General features: G+C 34.8%; 1 protein-coding gene across 2 annotated transcripts in view; it reads right to left on the bottom strand.

Annotated features, from left to right (window-relative positions):
* Positions 1–338: 338 nt before the first annotated feature.
* C1GALT1 (core 1 synthase, glycoprotein-N-acetylgalactosamine 3-beta-galactosyltransferase 1) overlaps positions 339–16302 on the bottom strand; it is a 50551-nt gene continuing 34587 nt past the window's right edge. Inside the window, exons 2-4 of one of the 2 annotated variants that reach the window (XM_040260500.1) lie at positions 15700–15936; positions 11710–12377; positions 339–5310 (exon numbers count right to left, since the gene is read on the bottom strand). In XM_040260500.1, the coding sequence (XP_040116434.1) occupies positions 5092–5310; positions 11710–12377; positions 15700–15936 (1124 nt within the window). In that variant the 3' untranslated portion in view covers positions 339–5091. The remainder of the gene's footprint in view (positions 5311–11709; positions 12378–15699; positions 15937–16302) is intronic. The other variant, XM_040260501.1, reaches the window with a different exon arrangement.

The raw sequence follows: 16302 nt of genomic DNA, 5'->3' as shown, positions 1-16302 counted from the left end.
TACCAAGAAATAGGAAACCAATCTTTTCTTTTCATATGTTCTTTCTATAACATATATGTATACCTATAAACATACATACACAGATACACACTTACCTAGACAAAAGCATAGGTGTTTCTGTTTTTTTTTAATGTAGATTATTCAAAATCAGAGGTGGAATATTTTGTTGCTTGAAAGAAAAATAACATGTTGCAGTAAAAATTATTTAAGCCTATTTAAATTGAATAACTTTGATGGGAAAACTGCTTAATATTTTTGGTAAAATAACCCCAAAACTACCCATTAAAGACAATGTTTCTCCCACAACTTTTACATCAGTTAAAAATAATCAGATAAAGCAGCTTTAAAATGGTAATTTATTTTATGCAGTTGTTTAAATCCATTGTTTAAAAATGTTCAAAAGGCACTTTAAAAAACATTTAAAAATACATTTTTTCTGACTTATTGGTGATCACTTAAAATAAGCAAGTCACCAGACATTTAAAAATCATTCATGATACTATTACGTTACATAATTTTTAAATTCCAAAACACAAACATTCTCTGGGCAATATGACACACTGCTTAGCAGTAAGATTAGTTCCCCTCTAATAATATACTTTATATGGATCGCTGCAGGGCCCTGTCAAGTTTTTTAAACTTTGCTGATATAAACTAAAATCTAGAGAGGTAAAGGAGTTGAAACAGAGCCCTATTCAACTGTGAAACTAATTTTAGAGTTGGTTTCTCTAAAGAGAATTTATAAAGTTTCTCATTCTAATCTGAACTAAAATTTCTATTTCAACTCCAGTATATAAACATAAGCCATCTTTTTAATTAATAGAGGTTATATTTAGTCCAACATAAACCACAGGTTGTCCCCCAGATTTCTTAAGTACGCTTCTGTGAAGCCTACTATAAATAAGCAGTGAAATGAGGCAAATCAGGGGGTTGTTTCTGAGAAAGAGGGAGGTTGGGGAGTGGAAGAATGCAAATAATTTTAAATAATTTTACTTCATTTAATTGAATATCTAAAATTAGTTTAAAATTGTAGACTTTTAAGTAGGTCAAGTATCCTGAGAGCCAGCAAGCATTATTCTTAGACAAATTTTTACTTCCAATCTCATAGGGAAACAATATCAATAGGTATAAAATTACATAAGTGATATATACAAACTCTAATCACTAAGAATAGCTGAATTAATTTTGTGAGGGCAGCATTAGCAGTAGTTAGAAAGTGGAAGTTAGTTATCAAGGAAATAAAGATGGGCAATAAATACAAAGAAGTAGAAATCGTCAATATTCTAAAGAAGTAAAATATTCTAAAGAAATAAAAATTTAAATGAATAAAAGGGTAGACTTCATCTAATCTATCAAATGAGGGATTTTTCAAGCCTCAATCTGGTAATAATACAGTATAATAGGCTCAAGGAAGTGAAAAATTAATACTCAAACAATTATCAAAATAACCAATTAGCAAATTTAACGCTCAAATTTAATTACCATACTTTTAAATATATTAAAACCTGGTTAGTCATTTATTTCCAAACCTTCTTACATGTAACAGAAACTCCTCTGAAGTTCAAGGTATTTGAAAACAACTGAACTCTGGGAAAAAAATCTGCTTTGTATCATCTACAAACTTCCCACTTAAAATACAAGTATACTGTTATTGGAGAACAAAAGACAGCAGAGCCTGTTTTAAGACCATACTAAAGTCATTTACCCAGACGACAAAAATCTTCATTTAGAAGAGAGTAAGTCATTATCCTCATCAAATCTGGTTTTATGTGCTCTATTAATTACTTGGAGAGATTTTTGCTTTACTACGTCCTATAGGAGACAGTCAGCTGATCCTTGAAAGTGATGAATTTTGATAGCATTAGCAGAAAAACATTCTGCATATTATATAATAGTACTTTACTATCTCTATTGAAAATTTTTTTTTATAGTATTTATTTAGGTATGCTTTTAATGAATTATTGTGTACTTAACGAGTAATTACTGAACATTTTCTGCCCTAATATGAAACTACTAAACTTCATATTTTACTGTGGGCCCTGATATTAGTCACCCTGAAGAAGCTAAAGGATTTTGTCAAATGAATGATTCACTGACCTTTTATATTATTTTTAGTCTCTTACTAAATATATTATCTTTAGTCTTTTACTAATATAGTGTGATTCTATATTAGACCCATAGTATAGAACTATGCTGTATCTAAATTTTGAAAGATAACCACACTTATGGGGAAGTAATCCTCAGTGTGTTATAAGGATGATTTGCATATGATCACCAGGTTTAGGGAGGAATTGGAGGGCTTATTTAAACATAATTATTTGCTTCCACCACTAGAGTTTCGGAATTCAGCAGGTCTGGGGTGAGGTCCAGGACGCATTACTGACAAGTTCCCGGGTGATGCTGCCACTGCAGGTTGAGACCACACTTTGAGAACCGGTGCCCAAGGGAATCTGGAAAGAATGCATACTTCTGGGTCCCAAGAAAGAATCAAAATTTCTGGAATTAGGGTCTTGAAACCTCCATTTTAACAAGTTCCCAGGCAAGAGTATATGAACCACAATTTAAGAATCATTATGACAATTTGGCTGGTTAATTAGACAACTACTGGCCAATGTATCAGATGTCATATGTCATTAAGTAAAAATGGAAATAATGTTGCATGATTAACCTCAAGGCTAACATGGTGCAAAGAACACAGGCTCTGAGTATAAACCTTAGCTCTGTTACTTACTAACTTTCTGACAGTGGAAAAATGACTGTAGTTCTCTGAGCCTCAGTTTTCTCATCTATAATATGGGAGTAACCCCCAATTTGTGAGGATTAACACAGAGTATCTAAGCACATTACCTGGTGTATAGTAGGCATCAAATAAAAACTAGCTATTACTTATTATAAGAAATGTATGAAATATTTCCTTTAATATCTGATTTCATTAAAGCAGATTTCTCATTCATTTAAAATAAATATACTCCAAGGTAAAGAATAATAAAAAAAATTTTACACTTAGCACTCCATACTCTGGGACAAACAGTGTTCTTAAAAGCCATATACATAGTCATTCATTTACTCCTCATAAAAATCCTGTGAGGTAGGTAGTATTCCTGTCCCTAGTCTACAGATGAGGAAATTGAGGCACAGAGTTAAGATTAAGTAAATTGCTCAAGGCTACAAAACTAGTGACGGAACAAGAATTTAAACCCAGGTGGTCCAACTCCAGACCTCAGGATTCATCACAATGCTGATTTCATATGAGTCAATTTTAAGGTTTTTGGATGTTTATGGTAAACAATTTATAATTCTAGTACAGAAAAGTAGCATATATGGACTGCAAGTAAATTCATATTCATACCAAGGTAAAGAGTTGCTCAAAGAATAGAATGCCTTGAAAGTTTGGCAGCTGATATCGCCAAGAAAATAACAAAAAACAATTTAATAGGTAAAAACTAGTCTAAGTTTTCACTATGTTGACAGAGTAATGCCATCATTAGCCACTAGGATGAACATTCTCTCATATATACAACACAAAGAGGTCTTGGTTTTGACATATTTTGGCACAATAAATATAAACTATTTAGCTAAGCAGCAGAATCAATGGCATGACAGCCACATAAAATTAGCATTATGATAAAACATAAGAGAAATGTAAATTATCTGTAACATTTAAGATAATCATATAGAAGGTGTATTCTGTTATGATACACTCAGATGATACTTGCTAAAAACAACTAAAATTTAACATTTTCTTTCCTTCCAGAAATTCTTTAAACAGAGTGTTAGATGAAATAGAGGGTTAAAATTAGAATGGAACACTTCTGTGTTTTTGACAACAGTCTTGAACGGGTATTCTGCTTTGTTCCAACTGTCCACTGACAAAAACGATCATCCTCAAAGAAGTCAGCATCAAAATTCAGTGTTATTCATAAATTAAGCATTTGGTCTTTTAATATTTGACACATTTCAGTTTGTTAAAGCATTCTGCATTTTTTAATGTTTTTAATTAACTCTGGTCAAAATCTTACAAATTATTTAGCCACTGTAACTAACAGCCACCTCAGAACCGAAAAATGAATCTCAAACCTCTGCTTTAAACAAGTTACGCAAGGCACAAACAAGTTCTCATCTCTCAACAGAATGAGAAAGAAAGGAACTATGATTATGTAGTTGGACAGAGTTTTAAATAATCAGTTAAAAATGTTAATTAGTGATTCCTGAGAATAGTACTATTATAAGAAATGCATCTCCAAATAGCATTAAATTTACTATTCATTAGTTACCCATAATTAACAATGGGTAAAACTGGGAATAAAATATTTTAAAATGCATGTTTATAGAATGCTATTAATGCTTTCAGTAAATAAATATCAATAGTTGAGAATGGCATTTGAGAATGGTTAAGCATGTTTAGAAAAGAGGCAACGGGGACTCCGCAAAAGATTAACTATTAATTAGAATGAAGTATATAATACAGTCAAGGCCCATGATAATTTCAAAATGTGGTTTTATTAATGCACTTAAGGACAAGTGCCATTCTTATTCTACCTTCTTCTGGAAGAAATACTACCAATTATAAATAGTCACAGCAAATTTTCATTAGACAAAAACTGTACGTATGTGTGTCAGGGGGCGGTTGGTTCATTTATATCAGACTGCAAATATAAACTCATGTTCTGAGTCTACAGACAACACTGAGCAACAATATTTCCTTCTAAATTTTCTTTAAGGCAGATCTGTTTAGCATCGTGTGTGAGTTACTAACATGGTGCAGTGTAGTTTTAGCAAATTTAACTTTTAATTTCCCAGTGAAAGTAATACATATGGTCAGGAATAGGCAACGATATCTCTTTTCTAGTCCCTCTGCCTGGCCACCATTTTAAAAACACAAGTTTTTCTTATACATATATATATTACTGTATCAAAACACATTTTAACAGACTTCACAGCGCACTTAAAGCTTCAGTTTACAGTTGTTCATACGAAAGGTTTCTAACGTGGAACGTTCACTTGGAAAGAATGTCTCACTGGGGTTCCAGTGTTCTATTTCAGACATGGAGAAGTTCTTCTTCAGTGCAATGCCAAGCATTTTACCTCTGTTTATTTATGGTTTTCTTTCAAGGGCTCCTGATTTACTTTTGTATCTTCATTTTTGTATATCTGACTTACTTCCTTTAGCATCTTCTCAGGTAAGGCAGGTTGATATCTGTATAAATAACCATACGGACGAAGATGATAGACGAGGTATTCTAACTCATACATAGTTGTAGGATCAACATAGTGAAAAGAAACTGCAAGATCAGAACAGCAACCAGGACCCTAAAAAAGTAGCAGAAACAGGCATTATTAATAAATGGCATATTATTATGTACAATATTAACATAAGGATAAAAAAGGAAACACTAGTTTTAACAGAATCAAAGCATTAAAGCTGGCAAACTAAAGCAGAACCACATGCTTTATTAGATCCATGAAGGAAACCAAGTGTTTCCAGAGTTCTCAACAATGTAAAATCAAAGATGAAATTGCTGAAGTATATCTAACTGAAATAAAATTCTCTCATACCCTATAGATTAGCGCCCCTCCAAAAAAACCAAACCTAGAAAACTGTGAGACTTCTTCAAATGAAAGAGTCAGCTATACAAAGGACAAAGTTCTATTTCTCCAGGTTTTGCTTTCTCTTCATAATTTTCTCATTATAAATTTTTGCTTGGCTCAGCCTCAGAAAGACACCTTTAGAACATTCAGTGACTACAAAGCCTTGCCCATAATGTATCTGCAAGCTAAAACTTCATTGATAGATTAACCCAAACAATCTGGTACTTAAGAGACGAAGTGCTAAGTCATACCTAGGTTTGAGTCCATATTTTGCCTACTGGTGTATAATCTGGGGCAAATTACTTAATCTCTATAAGCTTCAATTTCCCCACGTGCAAAAAAAGATGGTTACTTAAAGGAGACAATGTGTGCAAAATGGTTGGTACCATGCTTTACCTGTAGTAAATACTCAATAAATGTTAGCTTACACTGACAGAATAATCACATTCAGGTGGCCCTCAGTTAAACTTTTGTTCAGTTATATAATTCTCATAGATTTCTGAGCTGGCATGACAGCAGTTAAATCAAAGAAGACAGAAACAAAATAACAACAAAAATACAAAAGCAGGAAAGAATAAAAAAGGAATAAAATAAAAGTTAAAAAAACTGGTCCCAGAATTAAGTAGTCAGTCACAAGGGCATTCTGGGGTCAAAACTGGCATCTGGAGACTGTTTCACTCAGATAACTCCAAGAAAACTTAAGACTATCTACCGTCTTTGCAATGACCCACGGAGAAAAAGTCAGACAAGTTCCCAGAGAAGATTTAATAATTCATGTTTGGAAGTATGCAGCTTACAATGCAGTAAAAATCATGAAGAAATTGTCCATTGTATTTTCTCTAGCCTTTTCTCTAAACTCCTTCGAAACGAACACTGAATAGATGGGTTTCTTGGACCAACATGTAGACACTGAAAAATTATCTGTTGTCTACTTTTTACATTTTTAGGGGAATTTAAAAGTAGAAATAAATATGAAAACTAAACAGATAGGTCAACTTGTGATTATCAAATCAGCTCTATTCAGTAGATATATGTAATAAAAAAATGCCACAGTCATATTTAAAAAGTAGAAAGAAATAGATGAAATTAATTTGAGTATGTTTTAACTGAATAAATCTATATTATTTTAATATTTAGATAGGTGATCAATATTTTCTAAATTATTGATGAAATCATTATTTTTATTTGTGCTAAGTCCTTGAAATCAAGTATGACTTCTATTACTGGGCACATCTAAATTTCAGTAGTCATACTTGAAACACTCAATAGTCATATGTGGTTAGTGGCTGCTACAGTGGCCAGTGCATAGTAAACTAAAGACTAGAACAAAACCAGTTAATATTAAATTCCTGAAAAAAAAAAAAAAAATAAATTCCTGGATCTTCTCTGGAAGCAATTTTATATAACTCTGAAATATTATAATAATATTTTGCTTAGATTTACTGTAGTAATTATGTTATACTCCATGGTGCTGTTTTTTTTACTGGATGGCCAGGATAACTGCTTAATGATAACAGTTTTTTACTTATTATTTATTTAGTTAATATTTATAAGCAATAAAAGGCAATATAATAAAATAGTTATAATCCTTAGAAACAAAGTACCTAGTTCTTTGCATATGATTATGGATATCCCCCAAACTTAACAGAGTTGAGTGAAAAATCATCAGAAATAAAAAAATCCAGGAACAGAGCCAGATTTTAAAGATGCTTAGGGAAGAAAAAACTTTCATATATATATACATATACACACTAGTTTAAAAGTGTTAAGCAAAGAAACCAATTAGAAGAGTAACAAAAATGCTAAAAACCTAAGGAGATATTTAAGAAATAAAGATTTACTTGAAGAAAACTATAAAAATTTACTAAGGGACCTAAAAGGAAATTTAAAAAATAATGGGCAAAGATATCCATTGTTCCTAAAGTAATTAGTTTATGTACAAGTATAAAATTTGAGAGTTGCCAAAACAATTTAAAAGAAAAAGAGAGGGAGCAATAAAGAAGAAAAGACACAGTGTTAGATTAATAATTTGAAGACTCTGTAAAGCTACAAGGTTCAAAGCAATATGGTACTGAGCCAAAACCAAACAGAACAATGGAACAGAACTGAAACCTCAGATATCAACCCCCCTGTAAGTAATGCTATAGGGAATGATAATAATGGAGGTATTTTTACATCAGCAGTGAACAAAGGACTATTAATAAATGGCACTGGAATAATTAGTTAACAATTTGGAAAAATCAGGAGTTCTCTACATCAACCATATACACTATTAAGTTTCAAATGGATTAGAGGTAATATAAATAAAACTGAATAATTAATATGCTAAAACCACATTTGATCATTTCTGACCTATAAAAAAGGCAATTTCACACATAGAGGAATCTTTTTTAATATTTGAAAATCCACTATATTTTAAATCTGCTGTATTAAGACTGACTTCAAAATTTTCTTGTGAAAAAAAATCTACTGCTAGGAAACAGACTGGAGTCCTAGGGAAAAGATTTCATTTCTAGGAATAGATTCACTTCTAAGTGAGAAGGTAGTGTGAAAGGGAACAGCATGAAAAGTTCTGAACAACTAATGTAAGAACATAACTTTTTGATTAACTACAGTATTTCACACCCTAACCTGCTAGATAAAATTTTCTTTTTCGGAGCTTTTTTTTTTTTAAAATTAGAGTATAACTGCTTTATAACGTTGAATTATAGACAAATCTTTTCCACACTGTACTTTTAGTGACTACTCATTGGAAAAGACTCTGATGCTGGGAGGGGTTGGGGGCAGGAGGAGAAGGGGATGACAGGATGAGATGGCTGGATGGCATCACTGACTCGATGGATGTGAGTCTGAGTGAGCTCTGGGAGTTGGTGATGGACAGGGAGGCCTGGCGTGCTGCGATTCATGGGGTCGCAAAGAGTCGGACACGACTGAGCGACTGAACTGAACTGAACTGAACTGAAGGAAAGAGAGCAAGTATGTATGATATTCAGGACAGCTTTGCAAACAGCAACTCCCTTAGAATTTATTAAATGATGAATAGTAACAGAAGTGTGGTTTCACTTTGGGTTTATATAGACCCTCCTGAGAGAGAAGAGGCAAAATTAGGCTGGGTCAATTTTGGAACTTACAAGTCTGTTTTACAGTTTTTAAAATAACATAAATTTTTAGAGAATAAACATAAAATTTCCCAACCATTTAAAAAGCTAGTACAATTTAAATAAGATATGTGCCTGGATGGGAGGAGGGTTTGGGAGAGAATGGATATATGTACATGTATGGGTGAGTCCCTTTGCTGTTCACCTGAAATGATCACAACATTGTTAATCATCTATATCCCAATGCAAAACAAAAAGTTCAAAAGAAAAAAAAAGCCATGATACAACTAAAAATAAATAAAATATGTGCTCTGTGAATATTTGTTAATATAAACTATATTATTAGGTATACCTTATTTGCAGGCGGGAACTGTTGGTAGTACTTTTAAGGGCAAAGTGGGATATTTTACTGGTTAAAAACAGTAACAATTATTATGCTCCTTTGCTATTACTGTTATGTGTATCCAACATCAAAAACTCTTAGTGAAATCTTACATGCATTTAGGTGTTTTCATTATTATGCATTTGTAATGTTGTTGACTTTAGGTATATTTTTGTACAGTAGGGGTGCAGAATTGAGATGGGAAGAGGTCAAGTAATCCTGGATAGCTTAAGAAAACTTTGTACTGGAAAAGCATCCCAAGTAGTACCTCACTGAAACCAAAACCAAAACAGACTATCAAAAGTCAGACTTGGGAATACATGTGTTTTACAGTTTAGGAAATTCTTGCATCTATAATAGCAGTAATAATATAATTATATTATATTATTATATTATAATTATATTATGTTATTATAATATATAACATATATTATATTAGATAATAATTATTAAATATTATATATAATATATTATAATATTATATTATATATATAATACAGTATAATATAATGCTAGCATATGGATTAAAAAACCTCATTACATAAAACTGAACTTTAAAATGTTTGTTTATTCAAGTGGAATTTATCCCAACAAAAGAATATTTATTTTAACACACTCTACACTCCTTTGGGGAGCACAAATAAGATTAATCAGACAGCAGTGGCCATGATAGAAATAATAAGAGCTTTTAAAATCAGAGATGGATTGCAAATACTGCCAGGCTACTCATCAGGATAGTCAAGTTATGTGCCTCTCTTGAGTCTGTTTTGTCACTTGTTAAATGTAGGTTTACTGTTAAGGATTAGCTATCACTTCTGTGTAAGTACCAGGAACACACTGGTGGTTGAGAGCTGAAAAAGTAGTAATTTGCTTTAAAATATCCTTTTAAAGCTGAAAACTTAAAAGCTCGGGTCAGATGTTCCAGGTCAAGGTTTGAAACTTCAGTGCTACTGACATTTGGGGCTGGATGATTCTCTGTTGTGAGGGGCTGTCCTGTGCATTGTGGAATATTCAGCATCTAGTAAGTTTACAAACTTGTAGATTTCTACCCATTAGATGTCAGTAGCAACCACTAAGTAAACAACCAAAAAGGTCTCTAGATTTTCCCAAAAGTACTCTGGGAGGCAAAAAAGAGCCCTTGGTTGAGAACCACTGTTTTAGATGGTGATTTGAAAACAATGGCTTGTAAAGAAGAGAACAGTACCATAAAGTGTATTATTGGTTACCTCAGGGCCAGAGAAAAGGCAAACAGCACCAGTGACCTGCCTTAAGACATTAATCAATAACAGAACTGAGGCTAAAAGCTAAACTCTGTGATTCCTGGTCTCCAGTCAATCACTGATGGAATGCTCATATAGTGAAAAACTGGCAACAGCTTACTAAATATATACAGGCAGGAGGATGGGTAGGTTACAGTATATTCATATATTAGATTATTATACAGCAGTCTAAAATTAATGAAGCAGATACACATATTAATGTTGATAAATTTTAATGTTGCAAAAAAGGCATATGTTCAAGTATGCCTACGGTACAATTCTACTTATTTAAAAACCTGCAAAACAACATACTATGTATTATTTACAAATACAGAAACATGTAGGAAAAACATAAATACACGCATGGTAATGATAAATACTAAACTCATTACAGTGGTTAATTCTCAGGAAGGAGCTAAGAGAAATGGACTGAGGCGAGGACACTGGCCTCACCTATCTCTATACCTCTTTGTTTAAAAAAAAAAATCTAAAGCAAATGGAGCAGAAGACTAATATTTGGTAAAGCTGGTTGTGTTGTGTGTGCGTACCCAGTCATTGGTGGGTACAAAACAGTATATCCTCAAATATTTAGCTGTACATTTGAAATATTTAATAATTTATTTTAGATAAAATTCTCAGGAATGTAAGCTAAGGTGTCAAGTAAGGTCCAGGACTTACAGGTACTCCCTGTATAACAGACACTGTCCTGTATCGTGATGACCACTGGATCAGACAGGTAGATCAGGTCTGTCTTACAAATGAGGAAACAGGCTCCGGGGTTAGGCAAATTCTGTCCATCCAAGGTCACTCAACTATTAAGTGGGAGAGCAGGATTTGAACCTAGGTCTTTCTGAACCTCAAAATCTTTTCAGGTATTGTTCCTGAAGATGAGAAGGCTCTTTACCTAGATCTTCCCATAGCCTGCCTCTAACCTCACTCAGGTTTCTGTTCAAAATGTACCCTTTTAGCGAAGCCTTCTTCATTTGCCCAAACTGAAGTATCCCTTCCAACTCTGGTCACTCTCCATCCTCTTGCCTGGCTCCATTGTTCTCCAGGGCACTTGCACTACCTAAAATCATTTTATAACTGGACTGTCTGCCTGTTTATTGTATGTCTCCTCATCAAGAACGTAAGGTTCATAAGAATTGGAACTTGACAATATTACTGCTATCTTCTTCGTGCTGGGCATGCAGCAATACAAATATTTATTGGAATTATTATTGCTGACACCTTCATCCTCATCTGCTCTGTTATACTGCCATTCAATACAAAAAGACTAAGAGAGATTCTTGGCTACTGATACTAAAGAACATCACATTATTAGTTTTTTAAATAAACAAAAGTCAAAGTACCTCTACAGTAATAAAATTTCTAAACTTACCTCTACAGGAGGATAATAGTTATAATTCCAGTACCAAAAGGTTCTCGGCAGATAACCCTTGATTAAGTGGTGTTCTGGTACAAAAGGATGAAAAGTTTCTTTTCCAGTGGTATCTCTGGAATCTCCCGCTTCTACATTTATAATTTCCATGCATCTCCCCAGTGCTAAATCTTCGATTGAGGAACTGTGCGTACATTTGTCTGTTTTAAATGCCTCAACAAATCTCTTCAAAGCTTCTTTACTCAGTACATATCCTGCTCCTCCACTCATGTAGCCCTGCTTTACATAGGGCTTAAATCTTCTCCCAAAGTAAATGGGTTCTTCAGGGTTGTATTTTGAGAGAAGCCATCTCAAGTTATCTAGTATAACATAAGTATCATCATCTGCTTTCATAAACCAATCAGCGTCTTCTAAATAATGATCATGGACATACTGAAAGGCTTTAATTGTTTTCCAGTACAGTTGGTCTCTGCCTTCTCTGGTTTTTAATCCCACAGCAGGGAAGTCCTTGTTTTCTTCTGAACTCATAAACAACACTTTATTACAACGCTGGGCCCATGTAGCTTTGACATGTTTAGCCTTTTTCTCTAGATTCTGAGGCCCTGTCATTACCCAGCAAAGAATTTTAACCTTCTGATAGAGCTTTTCAGCGATGTCAGTGTTCTCATCTATTAAACAAAAATTGCTTAAAGTTAATTTACATGGTTGTAAATTCAAAATAAATTATACCAAAGAAGACATTTTCTTGAACAGTTTCAAAAGACTCCCCTCCCCCTTCTATATACCTCTCTACTGTTAGTGATTCAGCTGAAAGAAACACAACACTGACAGGAATGTTTCACTGCTGCGAATAAGCTTCTGAACGGCAGGCAGCACAGACTGCTGAAGCAGCAGTCCATCCTGCCCACATCTTGTGTTATGCATCTACAGGTACCCTGAGGTGGCTTTAAAAGATTTTCATGACTACCCCAGTTCGAAAAAGATGAGTTAATGCAAAGCTGAGATCATTTCTTATAGTAACATCATTTCAAAGTGCAAATCCACCAGAAACAGGACAGAAGAACAAGCAGAGGTAGTATTTCCAAGATTGTCAAGAGCAGTGTTTTTCATAGTATAGGTTTGCAAAGAACAGGGAGCTCATGCCAAAATATAAAGCAATACATTGCGCTTCCCCGGTGGTGCAGAGCACAAGAATCTGCCTGCCAATGCAGGGGACATGGGTTCAATCCGTGCTCCAGGAAGATGCCACATCCCTCAGGGCAACTAAGCCCATGCGCAGCAATGAAGACCCAGCACAGCCAAAAATAAAACAATTAAAAAAAATCATAAGGCAACATCTTACTTCTTTCAACAAGGAAGTCTTGCTACAATCTACCAAAAAGTCTATTTAACTAAGCAGTGAGCTTATCTGAGTTACACTCTGGTGCCAGCTTCTAATCAGGATGCAGACAGGTTAACAAACAATTCACAGGCTGTTGGGCCAGGACTATATTTTGAGTAACACTGCTCCAGAGAAAGACTCCAACTATGAGATTCCAGATCAGTGCTTGGTGAAGGATCAATTTTTATTTCCAGTAGTTAGAGACCTATACTTTTGCAACATGCCAAAAATGAATAATAAATAATATTTCAAAAATAAATACAAAAACACAAGCCCTAAGTTTTTATGTTTAGATTTACACAAAATTACTGTCTAATTACCATAGAAGTTTCTAAATGTTTAATTCTGACGTCAATATTTTTTCAGTTGTAGACCAGCATGACTCTACAAAACTGCACTTTGTGTAGCAATGCTCTAGGCAGCATCCTGAGGAAATGTCCTCGAAGTTAAGGTCAATCAGTTACAAAAGCTCAGTCCTGTGAAAAATTAACAACTGGAGGGATACATTTCTAGTTAACTGACTAAGAGCGAGTAAAGGGAAATGCTGGGAAGGGCATGAAAATATTCTAATTGTCCCTCTGAATATCAAGAATTTGCAATCCAAAAGCAGACAAAACTGCCCTCTTTTCAGGCAGAGAGCATTATATTTCATACAGTGGAGGGGTTCAATCTCCTAGTTGTACATATATGCCAAATCCTGGGCGGGAAGGACTGTGGTGGGAGCAGAAATCCTTAATATGTTTCACATAGAGTAAGACATCCTCCTCCCTACAGTTGGAATCTGGTAGACAGTGTTTCTCATTCTTTCAATTACTCATTCATTCATTACTCTGTGATGGGCATGCCACTGGTAAAGGAGATAAAAAGATGCACAGAACACATGTTTTGCCACAGGAGAATTCATTCTAGCATGGGAACTTGGCATGCAAACCAATACTTGCTGTATATTAAAAGATGCTGTAACAGAGGTATGCGTAAAGGTTTCAATGAACTGAGGGGTAGAGTAATGGCTGATAAACACTACAGAACAGTGGACTGGGAAGTTGGCTAGAACAGAGAAGAAGGGGATATAAGGCAGTGATCAGGAAAAATAAGAGACGATGCAGAAATTAGGTCTTTAAATGAAATTCACCAGAAGAAAGGACAAAAGACTCGGTGAAGTTTGGTTGAGTACAAGTACATGGATACAACTGAAGGTCTGATTTAGGGGAAGTATGCTACAGACTGAGAGAAGTAACCTAAAAACAGTAAAGAAGTAGACTGTTAACATTTATGAGAAATAGGATTGATTGGTAAGTAGAGGAAAGCACCTACCATGACTTAGGCAGAAAGTAGTGAGTTATATAAAAACAGGAGGGGGAAAACATTTTAGGATTGTAAAGGAAAGGAAGGAGTATGATGTACATGTTAATTCTGTGAGAAACCTTTAGCATACCTACATTTTGTAGACCATCAAGTAGGACAAGTAGGCCCTAATTTATGTGCCTGCAGTGAGGCTGATCTAGAACAGCCTCCCAGTAGAGAAGCCTGGCTCCCACTGAACAACTAAAGCCTAGAGCAACGGTGCAGAGCCAGTGCAGAGCGAGCAAACGGCTCTCTGGTAAGAACACAGCTGCTCAGAGATGAACCACCGTCACAGAAACATTCACACAGGACACTATGTCACAGTATGCGTGTACTTGCTAGTTCATAAAATAACCAGGATGTGTACCTCACCCTCAACCTTAGATTGAGAGGTAGGAAAGAAGCAATTTACTGCCAAAAAGATAAGACAAACACCCCTTAATGTGGGACGCTGTTGCATCCCAGAATTCCAGCCTTTTTTCCAAGCTGCTGTATTTTCTGTCAAATAAATCACCATTTGCAGAGATCTCTGAATTCTCAATGTCTTCTCATACTGTCTGGAACTAGGTTAAGGGAAAGACAGCAAGGAACAGATGGAAACTAAAATTATGAGGGCTGATGACATCACACAGGCAAAGAAAGAGCCAAAGAACAGAGGCTGAGAGCAAAGCAGCATTCACGGGGCACGGAGAGGACACGGTTGAGAATACCTGGTCAGAGGCAGAGGACCAGGACAAAGTGAAGTCATGTCATATCGATGTAACACATGCCTGAGTTTCTACTTCCCTAACAGTTTTATGCCTCTCAAAAGGAGAAAAGATTAGTTATGTCAGACACGGATAAAAAGTACATTGAAATTTATATATACCTCTTGAGTTTCTCTAGGAAAACAAGACTAAGCATAAAACAAGGTAACAGCAAAAACCAAAGACATAGATATGAACCATGAAAACAAAATTAAAATTTTCAGAACTAAATCTAACCTGAAAGTTCTGCCTTTCCCTAAGTTATCTTTTCTGAACTATTTATATTTGAAAATAAATTCAAAATTAATATCTTACATCCTAAATAAATCTGGGTTTTAGTAATTTTTTTCTCCTGAGGTAAACAAAGAATTATTATTTAATATCTGGAGTTAAGCTCATTTCATCAAAAGATACAGTGATATAATAAGATTCGTATAAGCAACTTTTTCTAATTCTCTCAACACTTAAACATATTGAAAAATACAGTTTCTATTTACTCCTTAATACAGTAAACCATACCTTTATGTTGGCTGGCATCTGCATCGAAGTTCATCTGTCCTTCTAGATGATTCTGTTCATTGTCATCTGAATGCCTAGCGTGAGGATCATTATGAAGAATACTAGGCTGGATGTCCTTCTGTTCTTCCAACAAAATACTAAGTAGCTGAGAGCATAAAACAAATCCGACTGCTGATCCACAAAGGAAGGTTAAAATATTCAGCCAAGATTTAGAGGCCATTTCCCGAAAATGTATTTCTGTAAGACAAAAGTTATTACGGTGTTATAAATTATAAAGTAATACACATACCAAGAGGACTGGTAACTGTTAGCTATGTTACTGATGTTGCTTTAGTTGCTAAGGCGCGTCTAATGCTTTGCAGCCCTATGGACTGTGGTGGCGCTGGTGGTCAGGACTCTGCCTGCGATGCAGAAGACAGAAGAGACGCAGGTTTGTTCCCCGTGCCTGGAGGACCCTGAGGAGGGCATGACAACCCACTTCAGTACTCCTGCCTGGAGAATCCCATGGACAGAGGAGGCTGGCGGGCTACAGTCCATGGGGTGGCACAGAGTTGGACACAACTGAAGTGACTTAGCAGCAGAACTGTAACCCACCAGGGCTCC

The sequence above is a fragment of the Oryx dammah genome, unplaced genomic scaffold, assembly GCF_014754425.2.
Source record: "Oryx dammah isolate SB20612 unplaced genomic scaffold, SCBI_Odam_1.1 HiC_scaffold_18, whole genome shotgun sequence".
In the NCBI taxonomy this organism is placed as follows: Eukaryota; Metazoa; Chordata; class Mammalia; order Artiodactyla; family Bovidae; genus Oryx; species Oryx dammah.
This window is presented reverse-complemented; position numbering and strand designations above follow the sequence as displayed.